The following is a 27,419-nucleotide window of genomic DNA, read 5'->3' as shown; positions in this document are numbered from 1 at the left end:
AGTGCTGGATCAGACTTTGCAGATAATAATTAGAAGTTAAGCAGGTTCTGCCTGATGGGTGACCTACATGAAATGTTTTCTTTAAACTCTTCTGTGCAGTTACTGCATGAACATCTCCTGCTAGCTGAAAAACGTTTTGGATGCCCTAACAGAGAGGCTAAAGGGAAAATCATAATGACACGCATCAGTCATTTGGCAGCTGACCTTTAAAAACTAGTTCAGGGATTTATCAATAAGAAGCCCTGTTGATTTTCTCCCCAGACAAATGAGCTGTACAGCTTGTCAGTTCACTGTCCGGCACTTTCTATTAGCTTTGAATACACATATATTTCACATTTACAGTATTAGACCTTTTATAATTCCTTTGTTATTGTAGAAGTCCCACTTCCCTCCCTCCCCACCCCTGGCTGGCATTTTGCCATGCTCCTGGGACATTATCTTGAATCATGATCTTGTTCAGCTTGTGAGTATTCTCACAGTGCTTAGTCTTTTCCTGTTGCTATGGTGATCCTTTCTTGGTGATGATGAAGCACAGGAATTCAACAAGTCATTCTTTCCTGGAACGTGACTTTCTGGCGATTTAAAAGAAAAAGGTCAATAATGGCATCAAAGCAGATCATCAATATAGTTCACTTCCTGTGTTTTCCTCCCATCAGCATTATCTCAGTTCATGTCAAACAATCCAATATGCCTTGGTTACACATCAATAAGAGTGTAGAAAAGAGGCTAAAAAGAGCCTGATCAATGAACGTAGTATTTAAAAATCACATGTTCTACCTTTACATATTGTCCAAACCATTGAATTGCCTGTCTGGCATACAATTCAAAACTGAACTTTTAATTTCTATAGTCTTTAACTGTATTGGTGTGCATTTTAATATCTACTACTGCTGCATAGGTAAAAAAAAGGTTAATAGCAAGGGGGTTTTAATACCTCTCAGTTCAAATTAGCTAAGATATATGATAACTGGCTAAGAATGATAACTGACACCTTGCTCATTGTAGAGAAGTAAACAAAAGCCCATACAATTATATTTTTAGTAAAAAAATTCCACACCTAAAATGCCTTGTAGTTAAAATCAGAAATTGCATATTGTAGTGATGTTGTTCAGTATGTGGGTGCTTTTACCTAAGGTTCTGCCAATTACTAATGCAATTTCACCTCCAGATTTTTCTTATTTATGTAAAGAAAAGGATAAAAGAAACCTGTTACATGGATATACCTCTCTGTTTTAGGTATAATTTGCTCCAGCTTGCTAAACCTCCCAGTCTTGAATTTAGTAAAAGCAGAAGATCCTAGAAAGGCAAGGTACACACAATGGTTGGCAAACTATGTTTTAACAGCTCTAAGCTGTCATAGCACTCTGTAGCTGCAAGATACATTTACTCTGATTATGAACAGAATAGCATCTAGAGTATTTAGCATGGGATTGAATTAAACCTATATTAGCTTTGACATATAACAAATTAAATGGAGCAAGATTAAATGCTACATCTGCAGTGTTTTTCCAAATGGTGTGACTTTTTTTCTGACTGTGTGTGTTTAAACCCTAAATGCTCTTTATTTTTTTGTAATAGTTGAAAGGTCTTACCTTTTTACAAATCAACAGTTTACTTTGAAACCTATATTAAGCATGTCGGGCAAAATCATGTACCACTGTCATCAAGACTAAAACAGCTGCTTGCAGGATTCACTCTCTTTTTGTTAGGAATTCATCCCTCTTCCTTTAACAAGTGATGGCAGGAGAGGAGAGCAACAGCACTGAGCACTGGCCATACATCCAAGCTCACCTATTTGGCCAGCTAATTTCTCTGTCAAGTGGAAGAGAGCAGTCAGTTTCTGCACTAAGAGGAAGTGTCACTCATGTTACTGAAGGTCACCTTCCAGATTCAGATGCCATTGGTTGTGTCACATCTCACCCCCTGACCACTGGTACCACATCTCAGAGGGCAGAGCTGCGGCACCTGAGGAGCTGGGCCAGATGTGTGCTGGTATTGGTGTGGCTAGAGAGATGGGAAATGGCTTTTGCCCTTGTCAAGGGCTTGTTACAAATGACGCAGTGGGAAGGAAGAATCAAATTACTTGCAAGTTATTTGCTGATGGGTGACAAAGCAGCCCTCAAAGTGGTCTTAAGTCACAAAGACATGAACAAAACATTCTTCTCCTGGCCACAGACACTGAAAGGGTCCTGTACACATCAGTGAGTCCAAGAGCATGAGCATTAAAGTCAATGGTGACAGAGGACATGGTGCTCATTCTCTCTTTTAAGGGGTGGCAGGGGAGCGGGGTCACTTCCCTAAGCTTCCTGCAAGGTCATGCAAGTCCAGGCAGGAGGTGCAGAGGAGCTGCACCATCTCAGTTCATGATGCAGCCTTACACATCTAAATTTGATCTCCTAGTGTTAGCAAAATTAGAAATAGCTATGAAGACATTTCCTAGAATAAAATTACACTCCTCCTTTTTTCAAGCATAAGCAAACCTCGACTGCAATCAGAGGATGATGCCAGATTCTCTCTTCGGGGTTACTGGTTACTCAAGGTGGTTGGTTTAATTTTTTTTAATTAACATAGCATGTAAACATTGGGAGGCTGTTTGTCCACCAGTAAGGTAGCTTAATATTTATACTCTTTATACAAGAGACTGAAGATGCACTTGCAACCTGCCCTCTGGGTCAACAGGTTCTTCCACTGCCAGTCTGGTGTATTTCTGTGATTGTTTACTCTACTGAGAGTGGCCAGCATTCATCCCACACGCTCCCAATATAAATATTGTCTCAGAAGTCAATGGCCTTGACCTGAGTTGTTTTCAAACAGGAAGGTAGTGTTTTTTGTCAATCAGGAGGGATTAAGTCTAGCAGGGCCTCATAGCTCAGTTTCTAAGCACCAAGTGTTGCTTGCAGACAAGAGGTAAGTGGTAAACATTTAAATGCAACAGTTTCTATTTTTCTCCTGCCCATCAAACAGCTAACTAGGAAGAGCATCTGTCTGAAATTTGGCACAATCAGTACTTCATCCTTAAAGGGTTTAATTATGGTGCTTGAATTACTGCATATCTCTCTATTGATTTGGAATAAAAATGCTTCCCTCAGTCTCATGTAGCTCCTTCACACAATTATGCATAGCTTTCTCTTAACTTTAAGACTATATAATTTCAGTGTGGGATTTCTGACACTCTGTCTAGTGTATCAGACAGTTGGCAGACTGCCAAGCTTGTAAATTCTTCTGGCAGTCGTTGACAGACCAGTATTGTAGCTGTTTCATAAGCAGTGATTTGAATATTAATGCTGCTACCTAATGTCAAGAGAAGGTGCTAATACTAAAAAGAGAGTCCTTTCCATCCTATGCAAAGACTTTATTTTTTACACAAGTACTAATCTTAACCAGGAACATAGAGATGGCATAAATTAGGGGGGAAATGAAGTAGAGAAGGAAACATTTAGATGGCTGAGCACTTCATGTGACTGCTTTCTTTTTTCTTTCCTCAGGCAGAAACGCACTTACTTCCTGTGTAAGAGGTTGTTCTTGATTACGGTCAGGTCATTACAGCTATTAAAGGGGTTTTTAGGTTTAAACTCTCCAATCTGACCCATTTTTTATCCCAAATCCAAGCCTTTCCTTTTTTTTTTTTCTTTTATTTAAGCTGTCATAAGTTTACAGGTTTGTTTGGTATTCTTGGTCATTGAGGTGGATTTTCTTCTTTTTTTGGGGGGGGGGCAGGGGTGAAGGGGTAGGGAGGGAGGGGAGGGGTGTTTCTTTCACATATTCCCTCTGCGTGCATTGTCAGTGATTACCTATATACAGCCAGGCTTTGACCAGCATTAACTCCACTGTTCCTTTGAGAACACCAAAGCGCCTCATCACCTACATTAATTATAAAAGGAAGTATTAGTGTATCTTCCTTAACAGGTGAAATGCAAGATCTGTTCATAAAATTTTCATGGAAGTGATATCTTAGGCCAGCATGACTCTTGTCTGGAGTCATAGTGAGACTCAGTGTCAAACAGATGTTACTACCAGGAATTAAAAGATAGATGAGTTTAGGTCTTTGATGGATGAGGGTGCTCTAATGTGCTGCAAATCAATTGGAAATCTGGCAGAGCAAATGTTCAAAATACTAATTCTGAGATCCACCTTGCTGAAGTTCAAATGCAGATAAAATCAAAAAGTGATGCTTAATGTCTGTTCTCCTTTTTAAATGAATAAAATTCTGTAATTTACAAGTACCAGATATATATACCAGTATTATGAAGTGTCTTGCCTTACCACTACTCTGTACAATTACTTGCTTGTGTGCAGAAGAAGGTGTGAAACAATCATACAAAGGGGGAAGCAAGGGAGAATCACCTCACCCATCCCAAAAGACAGTGCAGGAATGCTTTTCCTGTTTTGTATTTCATCCAGGACTGACTGGGGGAGTTTGAGCTGCAAGGATGGGTCTCCTAATAGTAAGGCACAAGTTTTTAGTCCCTTTTCTAGGAAGACTGACTTTCAAGACCAAAAAATAAAAAGAATATTGTACAACTCTCTTAGTGTAAGCCATTGATAAAACTCCCTTTCCTCCTCTCCTTAAGAATATCGACAGCAAAGCTCACCTGCAGAAGGAAATTGAAGGGCTGGTAACATAGCAATTCACAAAAAGCTGTCTTGACTGATTGGGTTTTCTGGTGTCTAGTGGTGAGAGTCTGTATTGTCCCAGTTCATTGACCATGGAGATTTCACTTCATTTTCTCCCAGCACTGCCATTGTTCATTGTTAGCATTTCCATTGTTCATTCTAAAATTTATGCTTTTTTTTACAGTAACATCCAGCAATTTTCTTCTATAATCCCCACTTACTTTCCCACTGTCCCAGGCATTTGCATACAGAAGAACTGAATTCAGAGAACAATGTTTCTGTTAAGCCATCATTTAAGAGGATTTTTTAACTTTTATTTGTTTTATATTGGAATAAAAAGACAGGATTGGAGAGCCTTCACACTAAAAATGTAAACCCACAGGTTTTGTGTTTTCCATTATGTCTGTGCATGGATCTCTCTCAGCAGAACTCATCAGAAGCTGGCATAAAAAACACTTGAGATTCATTGAAAAGGGATGAAATAAAAGTGTAACTTTGCAAAATATTTTTTATATAACAGAACATACCTGCAAAACTTAGTTTAAGTAATTGGTCCAAACAGCACCAATGCTTTGGAGGAATCTTTATCATTTACGCTAGGGTTTTTTCCTCTCTATCCCACCCAGACAAGATGGTTATAAAAGATTGAAGAAATTAGTGAGTTTTGTTCCAACGTGGAGATTTTCATGTTCCAAATAATTAGCATTATTGGCAACAGAGAGAAGAAGATGACATTTTTAAAATTAAAAGCCCCAATTTTTGCTCTCAGCTGCACGTCTGTTCTGGTAGTTACAGAATTGCTAAGTGGGTGTATTTTTTCCAATATCCTGTAACTTGTGTTAAAAAAAAACTATTAAGTCTGTGACTGTGAAGATTTCTATTTCCGTATAGTCAGGGAAATGGTTCCTAATAGGGACATACATATAACCCTCTAACACTACACTTGAGGCATCACTAAAAATTCAAGGAGTGACAATTGACCCCACATAGTATACTAGAACAAACCTGACCTTTTACAAACAACATGGTTAATGATATCTTTTAAATATTTTGTGGGAAATAAGTGTGAGGTTGTTTTTTTTTAAAAAAAACTTGGAGGTGTTTAATATTAAAAATTGCTTCAGCCAAATTCTTAGTTCTATACTTAACCTGATGTTAGTAGGTTTTCAAGTAAAGTCTGTTACCAGAGTCTAATGTTAAACAGCCCTCCCTCAGAATCTGCTCTCAAATTCCTAGAAAAGCAGGAGTAGGGGTAGTTTTTCTCTTTTCTGAGTTTTCAGCTTAGAGAACTAGGGAAAAAAATAGATTTAGTAATATTAAAAAATATATATGAACTTTCAATACAAATATGTATAAAAATGTGCATTAATAAAAGAGACAGCTTTTTTAATACTGCTTCAGATATTTTTTTCTTTTGCTGAATGGCTGCACTTTACGTGTCATGGGAGCTCTTCACAGAGCCAGACTCAGGAGGAGAGAAGTGGTTGGGATGGGCACGAAAGGATTGTGTTGTTCACCTTTGATATAGGACTGTGTAATGATGTTGTTTACTCCTGCTCCATCATTTCTGTGCATGTGTTTAGAGTTTCACTGGTGATCCACTCCCTTCAGGAAGTGGAATGTGGCTGTGACTGCACATTTATTTCTACTATCAAGAGTCAAGTAATTAGGTTCTGTACTTAGAGTCTGTAATAAGGAGAGCTCTGTAATTTCAAATCACAGCAGTACAGTCTCACCCAACCAGCCAAGTTGACATAATTTACAGAATGCCACCAGAGAGCTTGTTTTATTTTTCTCCATGCTGTGATCCTAAGGAGAACCAGATTTGTGAATGGATCTAGTGTCCAACACTTTCTCATAATCCTAACATGTAGGTGAGCATTTGCTGTCATTGCAGAGTCAATTCTTGGATGTTTGGCTGCAAAATAGAATTAGGAAGAAGGAGTTATAGTTCACATCTTATCTTTTATTTTCTTATCTTACTGTTCTACTTCTACTCAATGCCTTGATTGATGTGGATTTTATAGACCTTGTGATCACCAAATCCTGCGCTTCTGGTTGTTTCTCCAGTTCATATTTATGTGGAAACTGAACTGGTTTTCATAATGGACAAACCCTTCTCAAAATTGTGGACATCTGTAAAGATGAAAGGCCAAAGAAGTCTTGCAGCACATTAGATCTAGTCTGAACAAGCTCACTTTCCAGCATTTAACATTTCACTGAATGTTTTAGATCTGTGGTAACTCACCCTTCATTTTTTGGACAATATTTAAACTGTGTCTTCCTTTGTAATGTGGTGTATTTTAATATTTAAGACTTGTCCATTCAGTAAAAAAAAATCAGGTTAAAAAATTGCTTTCAATGACATATATAACACTCGTAGTAATGTATCTTAAAACAAAATTTGCCTTTTTATTGTGTACTTCTTGATACTGCTTTTTATCTGAAAATCCCCACCCCCCTTTGGTTTTGGGTTTCCCCTTACCTTTTCTGAACAGCCTTTTGCTCATTTCTGAACCCGTGCTCATCTTCTGGACTACATTACCAAGGTCGTTTTTTATCTCAATTTTGTGAATTTGCAAAAGGCTTTTATGTGGGATCCATTGTAAAACATTTTCCCTCTGAAAATGGCAAATGCAAAATCATGCCTGTTATAATGAAGCAGATTTAATTCACTCAGCTAAACCAAGCACATCTGTCATCTTTAACATCTAATTCTAATTGTGCTCTGTTTATCCAGTCCCATCTTCCCTCTCCATTCATTGAGGGCCGCTGTTTTGCATCTGGCTGTGGCAATGACCATGTTGGGCATGCTGAAGGATAGTAGGTCTCCTATTGCATGTTTATGGTCATTTAAAGCTTAAAATGTCATTAAAATGATGGCCAGAAAATGGAATTTGCCTGCAGCCAATCTTTAATCACCCTTTTAGGTGCTGCAGAGTTTCTTTAACCCCATTTAACCTAAGCCTAATAACAGAAAGTTGAAAAGTGCAAAACATAAGTACAGACTCTGTAGATTCTCTGTGGTTATTCAAACTATGGCCTTGTAAACAGCAGCCCATGAAAGAAAGAGAAAGCAAAGTGTACTGTTTCCCTTTACATAAGTTAGCATCAGGATGGTGGTGTTTGAAGCAAACCTGATGACCTGCTGTGGAAAGACTGGGCAAAAAACACAGCATCAGCCAGCTTGGATCCTGGAAGGGAACCAGACGAAGTGAAGCTTAGCATTTCCTGGTACAGAGCACTCTGTCCCTTATTTTCCCTAAGAACTTCTTCATTGAATCTCAAGTGTTTTTTATGTCAGCTTCTGGTGAGTTCTGCTGAGAGAGATACATGTCCCTGCACTAGCTGCAGGTTTTAGGAAAAGGTCCTTGGTGTGCCGTGACAGCAAACTGATGGCTCTGTGCCACAGCTGCGTGAGCAGAGGATTTCAGGCAGCTGGCAGGACATGTCTTGGGTCAATATTTAGCTTTTCGGAATAGATTTTCTGTTTTCCCGGATAGATTAAAAAGCTCTTTGCTCTGTTCCTCATGTTTTGAATCACACGTGAGACCCTAGCTACTTGGAGAAACCTAAGGAAGATTCATTTTAGGAATTACTCTTTACAGCCTATGAAGAGCACTTTATACAGCCTTCTGTGCTTTTACCAGAAGATCAGTATTACTGCTGTCCCTTTGTCAGCATGCTCTAACATTTTCTGTCCTCTTTTATTTCCTGAATTTCAGCAGCAATGGAAGAAAAACTCCTGTTAGTAGTTGTCTTTTTGGCAAAGTTGCAAAGGAATGTGACTGCAGTAAGGCCAGAGAGGAATCCCCGTGTGTTTGAATGATGCATCTCCTGTCTGAAATACCTGCACTTGGTACCTGTTGGGAACAATACTCCCTTAAGCTCCTCTTGGAGGGTCAAGGACTGTACCCTCATAGGTTCTTTTCTGCCTAATTGCTGTGGCAGGAATTGCCCTTTTCCGGTTCTTAGACTTCTGGTGTGTAGCTATTTCTGATCTTTTGAGAAGCTACTGAAGAATTTCAAGAGAACTTCCTGTAAAAAAGAAAACTAATTAGTTGTTTTCTTTGTCCTCTATCCATCTGCAGTAATATATTAGGTAAAATAATTGTATAGATTCTTTTGCAGCAAAATATATTCTATAACCCCACATTTGGCTGCGATTTTAGGTACAATTTTTCACTCAAATCCCCCCATAATACACAGGTAGGTCACTCGGTTGCATGAGAATAATAGAGTAGGAATTCATGAACGATGGCAATAATATCTGCCAATATTTGTTTGCTGCAAGTGCTCCAAACAAAAGATTCATGGAAGTCTAAGCTCCTTTTTTTCCCTTTGGCACTCCTGGTTCTCCAGCAGCTGCAGCAGGGCACAATTTAGCTAATCTGATGGTGAGCTCTTAGAGTGCCCCCTGCTCCCAGGCACATGTTCCTATTTCCTTTTTGTAAGAGGTGAGAGTCTCAGTGAATCACATGTGCTTGTTGACCAGATGGACAGCTCCTCCTGAGTGTGTAAGATGAGTGGGTGCAATGGAGAACAGCTGTGTGTGGAGGCATTGGGTCCAGTCCTAGCAGCAGCTCTCAGACAAGATCAAGGATGGAGCTCCACATCATGCAACATGTTCTTCCTTATCCTGCCATGGGCTTCAGTGCCTGTTGAAATCATCGGCTGTGGTCTTCCGTCTTCCAGGAATCCCTTGTAGCATAGCCGGTGTGATGTGGGAGCTCAGGAGGGATGATACTGCTATGAACAGCAGCTTTCCCCTTTCTTTACACTTCATTGGTGCCATTGTCCTTGAAATGACCTTTTAAAAGAAGATAAAATATAATATTCAACTATAAAGGAAGGAGGAGCTGTGACCATTGTAGATTTTCCGATTTCTTGTGTGAGGACACAGGAGACCAGCTCTCAACCAAGTGGCGAGTGGTAGGACTGTCTGTGGTGCTGCTTGGATGACAAGGGACTCATTTTGGGTTAGAATGGCAGAGAGGAACTCCTTGTGATTTGTCAAACTGATATTTCCCTTTAGTACTGTTTGGCTTTAGGATTTTCCTTGAGATGCAGGAAGGGCAGGTTTAAAAGTAGGATTTCCCACTGCCAGCCTTTAGCACTTTTTTACCCTTTTAGCACTGCAAGGGTATGTTTCTGGACCCTGTGCCAAAATGTCTTCATTAATGGTCCTGCACAGTTCTTTGGAGAAAAATCCACTAATAGAGAACCAGGTATCTATTTCTCTTTTACGATTTATAGCTTGATTAATTTCAGAGGGGTGCATAAGGTTTTCAGAAGCCAGACCACCAACAAATGTCACAGGCACAAGTGCTGCTGGCAAAAACTGCTGGACCGGGCCCCTCTGCTGAGCTCTGAGAAGGGCACTCGTGTTTGTCCCCCAGGGGGCCAGCCAAAAACTAACTGCTGAACACACAGCTGGTTCTACTCTCTCCCAGAGTAGGCACACAGAGGGCTACTCTAGCCCCAGACCTCTTTTCAGGCCATGTGGCAAGCTGAAACCATTCATTCTTTTGTGCAGCTGCTTTACAATACAAAAAGAACATTATTGTGGATTTTAGTCCATGATAACAGAAAAGCAGTTGAATTCCCTCAGCCAGTTTTTGGTAAACTGAATGCATCACTGCTCTGTAAAGGCAACTGACTATTTTTGTACAGTATCACCTAATCCATCAAGCAAGGAAAATACAGCTGGCTTTTAAATGCTGCCCTAAGAAGCAGTTCATATCCTTGATTATTTTAACTTTCTCCAGTTAACGCACTTTTAACAACATTTTCTCTGTTTCAAAATCGATGTCTTAGTCCAGTGGCAAAGAAGGAAATTATTTGCAACCGCTCAGCCGGCTCCCTAGGCGTGCTTAGTCATTGCAGTGTCTAGTTGCTATGTCTGACTCTAATGAAAATGTTGATAAGTTTAATTGATGAGAGTGCTTTTGAAGAGCCTGTGTGTTATTTTCGGGAGGTTAAAACCATTTGGGCTACCAACCAAATTAATCCAGTTTCATCCAATTCTACTGCACAGAGTTTCTCCTTTTCAGGTTGCTGGCATATGAATGCTGGCACATCTGCCTGTATTTCCTCTCCTTACCTGTGTGCTGGAGGCTGTACTCATCCACAGTCTCCCATGCCTGCTGTGCCTCAGCTCCTCCAGCTCACAGTCTTGCTTCTCAGCTCCACAGCAGCTCAGCTGACATGCTGGGCTTTCTCCCAGGGCAGCAGAAGTGCTGGCATGTGCTCTGTGGGGTAGCTGCTCTGTGGCTCTGACCAACAGAAGTTGCAGCTGCACTCTTACCTTGGAATGTGCAGCAGCGAAAGAGATTCAAGTTTTACTTTGGAGGAGCTTGAATTTGTACCTAGTGGTGGTCACAAAATCCTGGAAGCTACTGAAGACTTTAATAGGTAGCAGTGCCAAAGGCAAAAATCTCTGTAAAAATAAGTATGATCACACGCTTTTAAAAGAGAGAGGTTTGTTTAGTTTTGTGCTATTTTACCACTTAAAACTTTATGTTAATAAAGGACTTTATGTTAATAAAGGACAAAATGTCCTTCTGTACCAATAGCAATGCTTACTGAGAGTATCTCCTTTATTTTAATTTTATTTTTGTTAAAAGGAGAAAGGAGTTCTGAGGGATTAGATAATATTAGTGGATCTTTTTGGTTTTATTCATCTATAGGTAAATATCTAGTGATCACAGTTTTCTTTAAGCTGTATCTGAGGATGTTGGATGTATTTCTGAACTTTTACAGAAGTTTCACTGCAATTACAACATGAATCTTTAATTCTCTATTTACAGCAAGTGCTGATTTTCCATACAATGGTCAAGCTATAGGAGATGGAGTTAACAGAAACTCAGCTATTATTGGAGGTAAGAAAACTGTCTACTTTTCCGAGATACATAGCAGTATATATCTCTGACGGCTGAATTGCAGTTGTTAACAAGGGTATATATTTGCATATCTAGGCCTAGGTTTGTTGCTTTAATTTTGATTTGCTGTGTAATTTTTCCTTTCTAATTTATGTTCCTGTTATTTCTTATAACTTTTCCTGTTACTTTGAAACTTCACGATACCAGAAGGATAGCATTGCATTTCTCAGAAAAATTCAGGCAACACCTGAACAGCCTCAGTTCACCTGCCCAATGCATCAGTTAACGTGAAGTGGCATAACATATGATGGCTGATTACAAGATTTTTCTTGACCTGAAAATTTTATAACCTCTTCATCCTGGAAGATTCCTTTGCCTGTAGAGAAAGGCCCAAACAGTTACAATGCTGTTTTATCACATAGCTACCTATGCCTAAGATTACATTCATGAGACTTCTCTATAACAGGGTTGAACCCAAAATAGACCATTGCAGGAAGAGCAATTAAGGCTAGAACTGATGATAAGACAGAAACATCTGCAATTATGTGGAGCCAGTGCTTAGTGGGAGGTGTGAGCCAACAGTGAACCAAGCCAATTTTCAAGGACATGTAGAGGAGCTCTGATAGGTCTTTACAGCTGTTGACTAGGAAATGAACACCAGAGGTTCCACCTTCAAAGAGCTGCCCACACATCACCAACACACCCCCCTGTTCTGGGAGTGCTCAGCACCTTCTGGCTCATGGTCAGCAAAACTTAGGTCTGTAGGTAGGTATTAATGTTGAAGTTTTTACCTATGGGATGAGAGTCACCAGCAGACTTCATGGAGCTGCATTTTGTATATAGTGTATTAGATATTAGTATAGAGATATTAGAGCAGTAGAAACCAAGCAACTGTGGTGATGCCCACCTGCCTGAGTAGCTTCAAGTCAGCTTAGGAGTTTTGGGATCCTTTCTTCATGTTAAAGTCTGCAGCTGGTCTCACCAGGGGCATCTTTTCTTTCCTCCTGTGTGCAGGCGTCATCGCAGTGGTGATCTTCACCATCCTCTGCACCTTGGTGTTCCTGATCCGCTACATGTTCCGCCACAAGGGAACCTACCACACCAACGAGGCCAAAGGGGCAGAGTCAGCCGAGAGCGCCGACGCCGCCATCATGAACAATGACCCCAACTTCACGGAGACCATAGACGAGAGCAAGAAGGAATGGCTTATCTAAGCCCACGGGGATGGGGCCTGGGGTGGGATATGAGCTGGGCCAGGGTGGGACTGGGTTGACTCTTGCAGTGGAGAGAGAACACTCTGTGTCGGACACTTGAGCACACATAGGATAAAAAGATCAGCACAACTGGAGGAGCAAGTGACAGGAAAATACCACTGAGACTGGAGAAAAAAAATAATATCTCAAGCATTTAAGAAAAAGTACTTTTTAATATTTATTTACAGCAAATTGCCCCTTCTGTATCCCAATGACTACAACAAAGAGCAGTTTTGCAGCTTCAGCATTGGTTACGATTTTCAGTAATACCTGTCTATTTCTGTGTGTGTTTAAAGATGTTCTGGATACCTGTGACAAGAAACAGGGCTGGTTTTTTATATTTTTAAAAGCTGTTTAAAATATGGGTGGTTTTGTCCTGAGAGCAAGTGGCAGCCCTTTCTTCCCGGCGTTGTGTTCCTTCCTGGCTGGCCACTTCCCCACAGGCTGCCCTCAGCCCCGCACCTTGACCACAGCACGGTTTATTTTGGTGACATTGATCCAGGGGTTCAGGCTGGGGGCAGGATAGGGGGTGAGGACTAATGCAAATCTTACTCACCAGTTTCTCAACATCTCATCAGCCCGTGTCAGCCCTGGCAGGACCCATCTTCTTGACCCAGGCACTTGACAGATTGTGTGCAATTCTCATCAACAATGTAAAAATACTGTTATTATGACTACTACTACTATTACTAAAGAGGATTATCATAAAGCACAGGAGGCTTTAAAGGTTTTGTATTATTTTGTTGGTCTCTGAGGCAGGATGATGCTGTGTGAGTCTGTAGACCTAGTCTGTTCCTGTGTCTTTGTCTATGGCACCAGGTCACCACCTGAGGCACATGCCAGGTTGGAGTGTGGCATATTGGCATATACTGTAACATTGTAGTAGGCAATTAGAGCCAGACTTTGTTTGCTTCTGTTTCTTCTTGTCATAGAAATATTAGTACAGCTCTAGTCAATGCATTTGAACCCAGATTTCACATCCTTTTTTTTTTTCAACTTGAGAGTAACAATTTGTTCCTTAAATCCCTTGTTTCAGTCCCTTTACAAGGAAAGCCTCCGCTGGCAGTGTTTGCACAGTCAGGAAGGTGAGACAAAGGAGGCTTGAAAACTCTGCCTCCAGAGCACGTGAGGAGCACACAGCACACAGGAGAGAGTTACTTTTCAATACAGAGATTTACCCAAACTATTTTACTGTCTTTGTAAGGCGTTTTTAAGAATAGCAAGGCCAGTGCCATGTACAGCATTGCATCCCATTTTTCCTCTCAAACCAGGAGTGTCGTAGGTGTCACCTGAACAGCAGGCAGGCAGCCAGAAGGAAAGACAAAAGGGCAGCCTGAAGACTTAATATCCTTCACTGGCAATAACAAAGCTTTAGCTTGCCCTCTGTAGAGAAGCATGGTCTGAATTGGTAGGAATTTAAGGCCTTAATGGATAGGTTTTGCAGTGGAACAGAATGAAGGAATGAATGTATCGTAGAGCTTTGCCATGTGCTAAAAGAGCAGAAACAATACTAGGAATTTCCCTTTAAAAGTATTTGTTCTTGCGACAATCCTAGATTTCTTTGTCTTTAATATTCCTGGGTTTAGTATGCACAGATTTAATTCATTTTTCTGCACAAGAAAGATTTATTTTTCACCCAAACATGCAATCTGTTACACTGAGTAGTGCTGGCATTTTTGATTTCTTTATTTCTTTGGTTGCAACTTTCATTATTCTAATTGAAACGTTAAAAATTAAAAAAAAAAAAAAAAAAAGTCATGTAGGGGAAATAAAATATTGGAGTCTTACCAGACAAGATATTGATAAGCACAATTTGTCAGAAAGGCAAGCCAGATAGTTTGGGTTTTAAAGATGGTAGCCTAAAGTCCTGTTCTGGAGGAACATTATCAATGAACACAGATATCAGAGCAAATCAAGCACATTAATTTCTTCTATTTATGGATTTGGAATTAGCATACAAAAAAGTTGCCAGTTTTAAAAAAAAATTACTGTTTCTCAGGTAACATACATGGAAGAGAGGTTCAGGTAGGCATAAAAATTACCTCTTTCACTCTTAATGCTCTGCAGTCTTTTGCCTTGCCTCTAGTATTAACCTCTCCCTCTCTTGCCTGTAATCAAGCTGATGAGACCTGAGTTTAATCATGGGTGTAAAGTAAGTCTTCTCTCCTTGGGGAGTATCAGCAGGGGATGGATCTACCCTGCAACCACCACTCAGCAAACTGCATAGCAATCACAGATATCTGTAGGATTGAAAAGGCATTCTGTTTTCTCTCTATGATTTTAGGTTTCATTTTATTTTAATGGTATTTTAGTCCACTCTGAAAAATATCCTTGCCTGTAACTTGAAATTACCAAGAGAAGTGAATAGAGCATCATTTGCATAGACCGGCATTTGATTTGCAGGAAAAAAGCTACTAATCTGAATTTAATGTCTGTGAGGAAGATCAGACTTATGTATCCTGAGAGACTAGAGTCCTCTGCTACTTTATATGGGAGAGACAGATTGAACAGCCATAGTGCAAATTGCCAAATGCCTCAGCATGGCATTAGAGGGGAAAGATGGCTTGGTCTCCATGTCTAACCAAGTTCTTGGCAAAGCAAGAGACAGTTGTCTCTGGTTATGGTAGTGAGGCCTGTGATATCTATTCACTGATTTTCTAAAAATTTACCAGCTAATCTCCCACAACCCTGGGAGATTAAATGAGAACTTCTGAAAAATAACCTTTGACCATTGCATAACCAATAGTTATAAATTACTGTCTTAAGTTTGAAAAACAGATTAAATTTCTGAAATCAAGTCAAGAGCATCTGCACCTCTCCACTGACTGGACACCATGGACTTTCTTCTGTGAAATACATTAGTGCTTTCTTAAAATACAGTCACTTTCATAACCCTAGAAACCTTTAAATATTAGAATTGTTGTTTCTCCTTAAACTGGACCTTAGACATTCAGCTGTCTCTGTATAGAGATTTGGTGACTTTGGGTGAATTCCTGCCTGTCTTCTTTGTATTTCATTTTTGAGAATGGTGTATGTTTAATTATAGGCACTGGTCATTCAGCATCCTGGCAGTGAAGCAGGAGCAGACTCGGAGATGTAGCCTGTGTATTATGCTAGCACTGTATCTATTCTGAGAATTTCTTCTGCTGCAAGCCTATCATTGAAGGCTGACACAGTTTATTTCACCCACTCCTACTAGTGCCAAAAATCCATGTTGCTTAACAGGTATGTGGGAAAATCTGAGGGGAGAGTGGATCCTGCTTTTATAAAACTCTGTACTTTCCCCAGAGAATATTAAAATAATCAGTCTTTTATCACCTGTTTTTTAGCTGTTTCACCTATTTGAACTGTGCAGAAAAATGTAGCTCCTTGTACTGGTTGGGGAACCAAAGTGTCCCAGTTGTGTTTCTAAAGGATCATTCCTGACACCACAGGAAACTATGGCAGTGGGGAGAGAGAGCAAGAGAGAGAGGCTGGAGATCAGGGCTCTCAGTGTTAGTGAAATAATGTAAGCAATATTTTGGATTCTCATTGACAAGATTTACAGACCACCAGGTAATGAGATGTGGAGCTCCAAAGGGCCAAAACAATGGAAAACTTATTTTGATGTCAACCCAGCCTCGAGGAAAATCTGCAATCCAGTCTGGCGGTTTTGAATCAGGTCTTTCACACACTGCTTATTCCGTATTTACTGATAGAAAATTCAGATGTATGAAAGAGGAATATTTATCTTTAACTTGTACTAAAGCATTTCTGCTTTGTATTTTTTGTGTCTTAAAATTTACCTGTACCTTTTATATCTCTTCTAGCAGTTACCACTTCAAAAGTACGTCAGCATTTTAGGGTCATGCTCTAGGCAGCATGATATACATGAGAGGATGGTCATCACAAATATTTTAGTAAGACTGCCGAAGCAGTGGTGTATATGTACAAGTTTATTGTACTGATACGAATTCATTTTAATTAAAACAATGTCCTTTAATTGACAGATGTATCTGATTTCCAGGGTATCTGTTGAAATGTGAAGCTAAGTTCGACAAGCAATAGTTTTCAATATGGTTTCTCCCATAAATGATTTTACATTCCATTAAGCATGGTAATCCTGAAAGGGTGTCATTCTTGAAAAGCAGAACCTAAATTGTAGTAACCAGATGTCATTATCCATCCTAGAGAAATTAAACAGAAGTCTTGCCTTCTAACAGCAACAGCACGCAAATTAGAATGAATGAAGAGCAGTGTGTTTGTACACATAAATATCTCCTGTGAATGTCTTTCTTTTTAACTAAAGTTCTATTAGAAACCAGATTGGTAAATAAAGAGGAGGAAAAAAAGAAGAAAAAGAAAAAAGACATTTGAAATAGTTTTAATCACCGTAACAGATGTTTCTTCATGCTTTGTATATTCTTATCATTGCCTGTATTTTTAACATCTCTAACACCAGAAAATCAATTTGGAAAGGACAGAAGTTGGAAAGGCCTCTTAAGAAAAGACCCCCTGTGCATGCAAAAAAGCTACTTCAGAGTAAGAGGAGAGGGTGCTAAAACCAGGGAAGATTTGTTGAAGTGCAAGTATATTCCTCCTGCATCAGTGTTACCTGTTACGTACATCTGTGCTTGTTGAGGTGGGAAGAGGGTCTGAGAGAAGGGTTTGGATAGAAATTTAATGACTGTCTTTCTGCTTTTTCCCTTTCTGATCACTTTGCAGATAGCAGCATGCAGTCTGCTTTCACTTCTGCTCACATTTGTTACTGCAGATTCTGTGGCATTGTCAGTCCCACAAGGGTTATATACTACAAATGACTGAGCGTGGGTTGTTTGCCTTCTTTTCCTATCATAACTCTGTCCTTCTTTTCATGAATGAGAGCCTTTTATTGAAACCATCAAGAAAAATGTATGCCCAGCTCAACAGACTTGTGTCTGTTCCTTTTAATAAACTACTTTATCAGGCTTTAAAACATTTTTATGAAGCATTTTATAAAAGAACTGTGTTAAAAACACTTGAATGGGAGAGTGTGAAACCTAGGCAAAGAAGCATCAGTGCAACAACCACCTGAGTCAGAGGCATTGCCTTAACCACCCACCAAATCCCTGGATCCATCCAAGACCTTAACTTCTTTTGTGGAATATTACAGTGGCAAAGTCCCGGTGTGATACTGTCTTCAGAACGTGGTCAGACCACATCCTGATCATTGTTTTGTGCTGACTGTTGCAACCCCTAGAGGGAGAGCCGCGCTTTATGCAGGAATATTTCTCATTTTGGTAGAAAAGCTCTAGGACAAAGAGACAGGACTGAAGGTTCAAGGGTAAAGCCCAAATGATACTTGACCACTGTGACATGAGGAGTCTTTGCTCCCTTCCGCTGCCACATGTGTCTCTCTGCAGCCGTGTGGGGTGCGCATGTCCACCTCCGAAACCTAGGCTATTTGGGATGTGATATCTGCACCACTTGGGCAACTGCTGCCATGATGTGGGTGGATAAGATACCAAACTTGCTCCAAATCCATGAGTCTGCAGTGCTAGCAAAATCACTCACTCTTGAAATTAAGTGCAATTTTGAAGACAAACTCAGGCTGTGCCCTACAGTAGCAGGCACATATGGTGCCTCAAATGAGACAAGACTTGGACCTGGTAATGGAAAAGCATTTATTTAACAATCTGTAACACAGTTCTTCTAACTCTGATTTTCACATATAAGCAGATTTTTCTTGAGGCACTATGCTCAAAACCCTAGTTATGCCAACAGCTTAAGAATTAGGAAGAAAAGGGGCCAATTTGTGGCTGTTTTACACAAGAAGTATTTTTTAAGGAGTCCCTGTTAAAAAAAAAAAAAATTGGTATCAACAGGTCCTTTCACAGAGAAGTATTTCTTTTCACTGGTCTTCTATTTTCAAAATATCGTGTGAGAAAAAATGGGCAATTATTTAAGCACAACCAGAACCACTTCAGTGAAAAGGGGGTAAGATATAATCTGGAAATACACCTATAAGCAAATAACAAATTTAGTGCATCCTACTGCTTCTGCGATTCAGCAGCTTCCAATAATGTCTATTTGTTCTCCCACTGCTTTCCTTTTTTCTCCACTGCTTTTTCCTTTTTTTCCTTAAGGAAAAGCATCTGGATTAAACAACAAACATAAAAGTGTGTACCTTTAGTTTTACCATAGATCAGTGTTCTCACTTGATATGTAATAGCATATTGAGGAATAGCAAATTGTTACTTCCTCAGATTCCGTAATATTAATTCTGCTGTGCTCAAGGGTCAGAGATGTACTATCACCATATTAATTGTTACAACACAGAGGTATTCATACTGATAGTATTCAACAACTGGCATTCTGAATTCTAGCACAGAGCTGCCCTAAGAAAATCTAATTTATTGAAAAGGCAGGTAGATGATGTTTTCTGACAGATGAGAAATGTAAATAACTGGAATGACACTGGAGCAGAAACCATCTGAGGGAATGTTCAGCATGCAGAAAAATAAACTGTACCAGGGTTTCTTGCCTTCCAGTCAGGAGCTTGTGGTAGGTACTGTGCTGTGGCCAGTTATATATTGCCATGTGTTCATTGCCTTTTTGGCTAAAATATTCGAGCTCCTGTCTTTCACTTTGAAATAGGCTGTTGCAAGAGTACAGCTGAAGATGTGAAACTTAAACAAGCTGTTCTAGGCTGCTGGTGAGAGTACAGTCATAAGACCCAAGCTCTTCTACCTGCTTAGAAGACAACTCTCAGATGTGTTGCTGCCTGTCCCTGTATTTTGTCACCTTTTCCCCATCTTATTGAACATCACAGGTTGAAAGGAACCACAAAAGACCATCTGGTCCAACATTTTGTGGGAAAAGGAACCTAGATGAGATAATTTAGCATCCTGTCCTGTCATAATGTTTTTTTCCCCACTGACTCCATTTCCAGGGTGGTAGGCTATCAACAGGCTCTTAGAATCCCTGGAGCAAGACAGCAATCTTTTGAATCAGACAGAAAACAGAAAATTTAGATGACTCATGTCAGGTGGAAGCAGGCTTCATCTAGAGCATTCCCAGCCTAACAGCTCTTCTTCATTTCATCATGGCTTTGGTTGGCAGTGGAGCAGATAGCCAAGTCGGTGTGTTATTTTTCTAAACCCTTGTGGAAGTATGGAAGATAAACTTGGCTGAATAAAGACAAAGTAACCATCCCCTGTATGCTAATATTTGTTCTCTAAAGTGCACATTGTTGTGCTTACAGTGCATGTGTCACTGAAGGAGTCTGACCTTGTGACAGTAAATAAATCATTCACAAGCTGAACAAATAGCCCTGCACTGCTTTGTCATGAAAAAATCCTTTGGGTCAATGTTTAAAAGTAGTTTGCCATCATGAAATACTGGACACAGTATCAGCACCTAGTTGTAAGTTATTTCTGTTGTAAAATCGAGGTCTGTCTGCAGTTTTCTTGATCTAATGAAACCTTTATCCCTGAAGTGTAAGCTGCTACAACAGGGCAAGGTAACAAAGAGAAATTGCCTTTGCTGCACATTCTGAAACGCAGAGTAAAGTCCCTTTCATTACACGGTTCCTGGTAAGAGTAAGGAGTAAGATCTCTGTAGACATCGAATGTTTCCTTTTTTCCAAACCCCTCTACCCATTACTCCAAGGAAAGAAAATTGCTGACACTTCTGGGTTTTTTGACATCTCTCTACTTTAGAAGTGCTCCCTCTCACTGAGAAATTTACTACCTTTCACTGTCACCTTTTAAACTCCTTCCCAGAAGTGCTTGCTACTTTGACCAAGGTGAAACCTTTCACCTTCCTAAAATGTAACCATTGTAGCGGAAGGGTTATGTGGCACTCCATTCCTGTCATATTTTATATTTGCAGAAGGTTTTTATCTGTTTATAGTACTCAGTGACTGAAAATGCAAGTTTGGTTTCTGCAATTGGCAGCATTATTTTTTAACTTGTTATAACTCCAAAATCACAGCATTGCCTGGCAAGGAAAGTCTGAAAATTAAGCAGCTGCATTTCTTTCCATTCAGCATCGTTACTTTCTATTGCTTGGTTCGAATGTTCCCAAAAACACCAATAATAAAATTAATGCCTAGCAAAAGCCAGCATCTATTTTTCTTAGGGCCACAATATGTCAGGTTGAGCTCTCAGCCATCCCATTCCCTTGTGCTTTTGTAGCAGCTATACAAGGCTGCTGGTAATCTCCAAAGTAGGACACCAAAAAATTGTATTATAAAGCCTCTAGTGATTTTAGTCTCTTGGAGTGTTAAAGATCCAGCTCAACAGGGCCAACAAGTCAACACTCCTACAGGTTTCTGTTATGAACACATCTGAGAAAACTCTCAACACTGGTTATTAAATAATTTTATTTTCATTGGATCAGCATCTCAGAAGGGAAAAAATGCTTCTGTATGTGGAATACCTGAGATACTACACTCGGCCTATTGTAACTCCTGCATTGTATCTGATCTTTTGAAGCTCCAGCTGCTTAAGAGAAGGGATCAGAGTCACTTGAATAAAGAAGGCTGAGGCATCACTTGGTTGCTATTAACTCTGAAGCACAGAGAAGTGGCTTTCCACAGATCTGCTTTGCATGGTCAGTCTCAGTCATACATGAGGAATGGGGAACTTTTCCTTTGCTCTTCCATGGATCAAGACCCATCAGTGGGCTGGCTGGGCAGGTATTACATAAATTGTTTTCAGTCCTAATGAGCTGACTCACATGTTGAGCAGCTTGAGTCCAGGGAGTTCCTCTGACAGAAAAGCATGTTTTGGCACAATATCCCTGAAAGGTTTCAGCTCCCCAACAACTCTGCTACCCGGTTTGACTAGTGCTAATTAAGAGAAGCCTGCTGGAAATGACCTGTACTGACTTAGTCCTACGTGTGGATGCCAATCCTAACTAAGAGTGCTTAATTTCATGGAGATTAAATAGATTTCCCCCCCATCATGGAGTGCTTGGGCTGTGCTCAGTCTGATGCTTCTTACTGACATATATAAATAGAGATATAGAGATAAATAGATATTTTTATGGAGATGTTTTATAAGTGGCCTTTACTTTGTGCATGGTAACTATTGCCAAACTTGTTATTTAGAAGCTACAGAAATGGCTGGTTCTGCAGTTTAGAAAGCAATCAGCTGTCTCTGTTGCAAGGGACACTTGGGGTACGGGCTTGGATTTTGTTTTTTCTTATTCAACTATAATTTGCATGGTTTGGATTTGGGTTTTGTCTCAGTGTCAGGTTTTCTTCTTTCCTTACTGGTTCTCTGGCAGGGACATATTGGGCTCAAGCAGGAACTTATTTCTCAGTCTCTGAGAGATGGTTTGAAGCCATCAGTGCCATATAACACTTGAGAAACACCTGCCTTGCACAGCCTGTGATGTTGCTCAGTGTGCAGTCCTCAAAACACAGTTTCTTTAGCAGTCTGTTGGGGGTTTCACAGCACAGTGAGGTGCTCCTGTTCTGCTGACAAGACAGCAAACTAGCAACAGCTGGTTGCTGTTTTATGGGTATAGCCTTGTGAGCAGAGAAAGGGATCAGCAGAGACTAGGACATAAATGATGGTTCAGAATTAGATTCATATACATAACAGTAGCTAAAGATTGTGAAAATTTCTACAGAGGCAGGTCATTTTACTTCCTTTCTTCTTTTATTCCTTTTTTTTTTTTTTTTTTTTTTTGGTAAGTACTGTTTGTATGCCACATCAGAGTAATTCCTCTCTACCAGCCAGCCAGCCAGCTCTCAACAGCCTGGGCTGTTGGTTAGGGATGGAAATGCAGTAGTCCTTTCTTACTGATCTAGTTCCTGCTGCTGTGGAGCAGTCTGTACCCAGAAAAAGACCAGGGCCATTAGGAAAGTAAAAACAGCCTCTCACCCCTTCAAACCAGGCAGAAAGCCAATCCCAGGGTTGTGTGCCTACAAAGCTGGCCCAATTTCCTGTCAGGTGAACCAAGACCTTCTCTGTTTGCAGTTACTCTATTCCACAGGTTTCTTTCTTGAGCACAATTTTCCCATGGGACGCATAACCAGGAGATGACGGTTACCCTAATTAAACAAAAATGTGTATATTAAAAAACATCCTAATCTGAAAGTATAGTGTATCTGAGATTCCTCTGTTCTAGACACTTAGTCTACAAGATTTATGGCTACATTTGCTATGTTATGCTTGAATAAACATATAATTCATTGAAATACACAAGACTGATAAAAGTAATATCTCTTTAAGGAGAATAAACTGTTTGTAAATTTATAAAGAGTATAATCTGTTAGGCCTTATTTGAAGTATGTACTGTGGTTTGGTAAAAGTACAACATTAAAAGAGCCTTGCCAGATGAGGACTGTTTTTTTTTGTGTGTGTGTGTGCATGAGTGGTTCCTTTGGAATGTCTGACATCTTCATTTAACAGGAAAACAAAAATAAAAACAAAAATAAACTCCACCAAACCAAGCCTTTGCACACTGTGTACAAGGCCCTGAGATAAAGTACAGAGGGCTCTTCAGATTTCTGTGTACAGTGACTCCATGGAGGGAACAGGTGAATATTTTCTTCTGAATAATTTGGACCCAGTTTCTTTTAGAAACAAAAGTGTTTGGTAGCACTACTGACTGGCAGGAGATTTTTTTAAAGAAGGTTTCATAACATCAGTAGAAAGAATTCAGACCAATACACATGCAAATATTGTTTATTTAATGGGGGAAAGATCTAAAGGAGCTTTAGGCCCCTTCAGAGCAGGAGCTGGTGTGTCACAAGCTGTGGACATGTGGTGATTGAATAATGACTAGTGCTGCCCATGGAGCTACTCACCAGGGAACAGACATCCCAGAGCCTGTTCTTCCTGCAGCCATCCTCCTGCCCTGGCCCCGTGCAGACCAGCAATAGCTTTCTGGCACACAGTGGGCTGCTACTCCTACTTCTCCTGCCAGTTCTCCCTCCGTGTGCAGCCCAGCTGTGAGTACTGAAGACATGCTAGTGCTTCCCACAAACAGAAAACTACTCTGTTGTACTCATGATGCAGTGGCCTGCTGCCTCTCTGTGCAAGGTTTTGGTTTCCCTCAGCTTGCTCCTAATGGCAGGCAGCTCTTCCTCCCTCAGGCCACTATGTGAGAGCCCTTCCCTGAAATTCAGCAAGAGAAAGAAGTTCTGCCTGGAGGTTTGAGGGGAGAGGGATTCTCATCTCTGACAACCCTTTGGTTTGCTGGTGGAATCTCAGGAGCTGCCTTCAGCCTTTGAGGGATGCAGCCCAGGGTAGGTCAGATCAAAGGTACGCCTTCAGTCATGGCCTGGTTTTCTCATGCCCAAAAGCAGATATCTAGGGATAATGATAACAAGGCAACTCCATAGCACAGAGTACTTGTTCTGCTTCCCCAGAAGAGCCTCTCAGCTGCCAGCCATAGGCAGCTAAAGGACTTTTGGGGCCAGAGGTGCTTTTATATCTATAGCAATCTCTTTCAAACCTACTTGCCATGTCCTTGTGCTGAACAAGTGAGATCTCACAGCTCTAGTCCTTTCAAAACTGAATTGCTGTGCTATTTAATTTAAAAAACCCACCAGCAACTGAGCAAGAAGGGGAGTTTTTTCTTTATGTCTGCTTGCTAATGAAACAACCTCACCATGACTTAAAGCAGAGATGCAAAAGAAATCTCTCAAATCTAATTTGTGTTCTGCACAGTTCCAATTATATCTCTGCACGTGCCCATAAGGATCACTGCATTTTATAATGCTACACTAAGCACAGACTGCAGAGCCTTGATACCCAGATAAATCTGCAGCCCTGTGTGATTTGACTTCTGACTGATACTTCCCGTCACCACCTAACAAGATTTGTAGCTTGATCCCACGTTGCACATGCACTGGAGTATTATTTTTTTATCTGTGACTTCCACATCTATCAGTGTTCATGGAGAGTCATGTTGCTTGTTTGAGAGGCACGCAGACAGACACTCTGCTTTTTTCCCCTTGTTTAAAGCCAGGCCCCAGCAGCATGGCTGCAGGCTGCCTGACCCTGCCAGCTCCAGCCTGAGCAGCAGCAGCAGCAGCTTTTGGGGCAGAGGGACCTGGGGACCTGTGCAAGGTGACTTATCCAGGGAGTTCAAAGCAGGGAGAGGCAGCACAGATCAGGGCTGGAAGCCTTCCTGGAGGAAGAGTGAGAAAACAAGCTTCAGGGACAGCAGAAAGAAAGACTTTTTCCTAGGGCCCTGAAAGAGGCTTTGTTAATTTTGCTGCAACACAGGAGGGCCTGAAAAGTCGTTGAACTGAAAGCAAGGATGAAAAAAAGGGGATGGCTTGGGAAGGCAATGCAGACCTGTTCTGTTTCTCCTCTGAATCACCCATCAAAGGTGAGAGGTTGGTTTTTTTTGCTTTCCTTTGTTTTCAGAAGTTCCCTTGTGCTAATTTGGTTTTTGATGAAACCTGACTATGTGATGGAAAAGCACCTTTGGTATATTCACAGGGAGAACTGTGGGCACTGCTACCTCAGGGTCCTGGCTTATGGGTCTGATCCCATGTAAACCAAGAAAAGCCAGAGGCACTTGACCTCTCCAAACCTCTCCATTCTCATGGATCACATCTGTAATGGTTCATTATGTTTTTGTGCAGCAGTCTCTTCCCAGAGGAAGGGCTTACCTCATCTTGATGACCAGTCTTGTCTGAATCCCTCAAGTATGACAGTGCCCTGTGAGGGTTTGTGGACTCAAAAGCCCCAGGAGGAGAGCAAAAGATAGCAACTCTGACTCTTCATTTTTCCCACCAGCCTTTGTGCTACTCCCTCACGCCTCTCACAGTGTTTTGTACATCTCCATTCCATTACCCTCAAGCACACAGCAGATTAAACACTGCTTGTCCCCAAATTGTGAACAATGCACCTCATCTTCTGTCTTTAGAGGACACAGTTGAAAATCCTGAAGATCCTGAAAGAGTTTCAGCTATTCCTCTCTCTTCCAACCAGTGTGAAGTTCATCACTGCTGAAAATGCATCATTGCAGTGCCTGCTCCTTTAGGGAGGTCAGCTGGTTTTTATTCCAGGAGTGTTAGGAAGGGAATCGTCACTAGCTGGAAAAAAGGGTTTCCACACCCTCTTATACTCTGATGGTTTGATCACTAAGATGAGGCAAAGAACTCATGAAGTCAATGCAGGTTTGAACTGCTAAGTATCTTAGCAGGATACAGTGAAGGGAAGAGTAGAACCAAGGGGTTTAGCTCCTTGATTTGATTTATAGTAAAGAAGCATTTTAAATCCTATCAAACATGAAGCCTCAGAAGTCAATGAGACAGGATATCCCTGTGCAGCATTGTGCTGGGTAAGCCTGTTAATCTCCAAATCCTTCACTTGTTTCATGATGGGATGTTATAGGCAGGTCACCATTTCTGGCTTTTCTCCATTTCCAGATGCCTACACATTTAGCTGGATAAGAAGTGAAAATGCTACTTTTGTGCATAAGGGATTTGAGGGGAATACTTTCTACTGTGCTGAAAGAAGGTTTAAAAGAAGGCAGGGTTTCAAGCCATAGAATTTAATTATTTGGATGGGGTTTAGTTTGGTGTGGTTTAGAGGGAGAGTTTTGCCTTTTTTTTTTATTTCTTTTTTTTTTTTGAAGAGAGGGAAATGGCAGTCCCTGGGGAAGAATTTCTCAGATTAAGACACACTCCTGGTTTATAGGTGATTCTTCTAGTGGTTCATCAGCTGTAAGAAACCTCCTACAGGTGCTCGCACCTCCATGGTTGGTTCCCTGCCCTGTTCCAGTCTTCACACCAAGCACTGGGCTGTGTGGAAGCTGTTCTGTCCTCTGCATGCAGGGAGCTGTGAAAAAGGTGAACCTGTGTGTCATGACATAGGAACCTGGATGTGGGGAGCAGAGTGCCCTGAGGGTTACCATCAGGCACATCCCCAGTTCCCACCACAGCAGGAGCATCACAGCAACTTAAAATGGGGCTGTCCCTGCAGGTAGACGGCAGAATGGAAGCCAGTAGGTCAAAACCTTGCTGACACTTCCTGCCACCCAGAAGAAGGGCTTGCAGATGGACAGTGATATCTCTGACATGCAAAAACACATTTTTCTTTGCTCAATTGACACCAATTCTAACTTAGCCCCAGTGAGGCTGCCAGGTCCCTGGGCTAGGATTCCCACACAGCAATTATACCTTTGGGAATAGGATGGAGGTTTTGGCTGCTGGCTTCCCACGACTCACTTGGCAGTGAATGAGCTACAGCAGCTGCAAACACACTTCTGTGAGCTGAGGGTGCAATTGCATCTGCTCCGAGAGCAGCCAAGGCCAGGGCTATTTAAAGGATGGTTAACAAGACACCAGCCCAGGCCATTGTACCATGCAGAAGGGCAGTGGGTTCTTTGAATGGTGTTAGGGCTTTCAGACCTAGCAAGGTGTTTTCACTTTGCTGGTTCTGGTCCAGAACAAACTTCTAGACTGCCCTCCCTCCACCTTCCCAGTCTTCTCTCATTTTTGAAGTCCACACGGACTCTTTCACACTGACAGAAAGAAGAATTACTCTGATGCATTGCAATAAGTTGCAATAAATTGCATTGACTTTTTTTCCCTTTTTTCTCTCCTTCTGCTACTTGTACAATTGATTTTGGGATGAAGCATGTAATCACAACTCACTCACAGTGTCACAGCAGGGACTGAATTTCCTAAGGGAAAAGGGTTGGAGGGTCCTGTGAAGGACCATTATATCTTCCT

General features: G+C 40.9%; 1 protein-coding gene across 1 annotated transcript in view; it reads left to right on the top strand.

Moving 5' to 3' along the window:
- The window catches only part of CNTNAP2 (contactin associated protein 2), a 1,026,949-nt gene extending 1,008,831 nt beyond the window's left edge, over positions 1-18,118 (top strand). The window contains exons 23-24 of the mRNA XM_058833182.1: positions 11,424-11,495; positions 12,510-18,118. Of these exons, the coding sequence (XP_058689165.1) occupies positions 11,424-11,495; positions 12,510-12,709 (272 nt within the window). The 3' untranslated portion in view covers positions 12,710-18,118. The remainder of the gene's footprint in view (positions 1-11,423; positions 11,496-12,509) is intronic.
- The last annotated feature ends 9,301 nt before the right edge of the window (positions 18,119-27,419 follow it).

This window comes from Poecile atricapillus, chromosome 2 (assembly GCF_030490865.1).
Source record: "Poecile atricapillus isolate bPoeAtr1 chromosome 2, bPoeAtr1.hap1, whole genome shotgun sequence".
In the NCBI taxonomy this organism is placed as follows: domain Eukaryota; kingdom Metazoa; phylum Chordata; class Aves; order Passeriformes; family Paridae; genus Poecile; species Poecile atricapillus.
The sequence above is the reverse complement of the archived record's forward strand: the minus strand, read 5'-3'. Positions and strand labels throughout refer to the sequence as shown.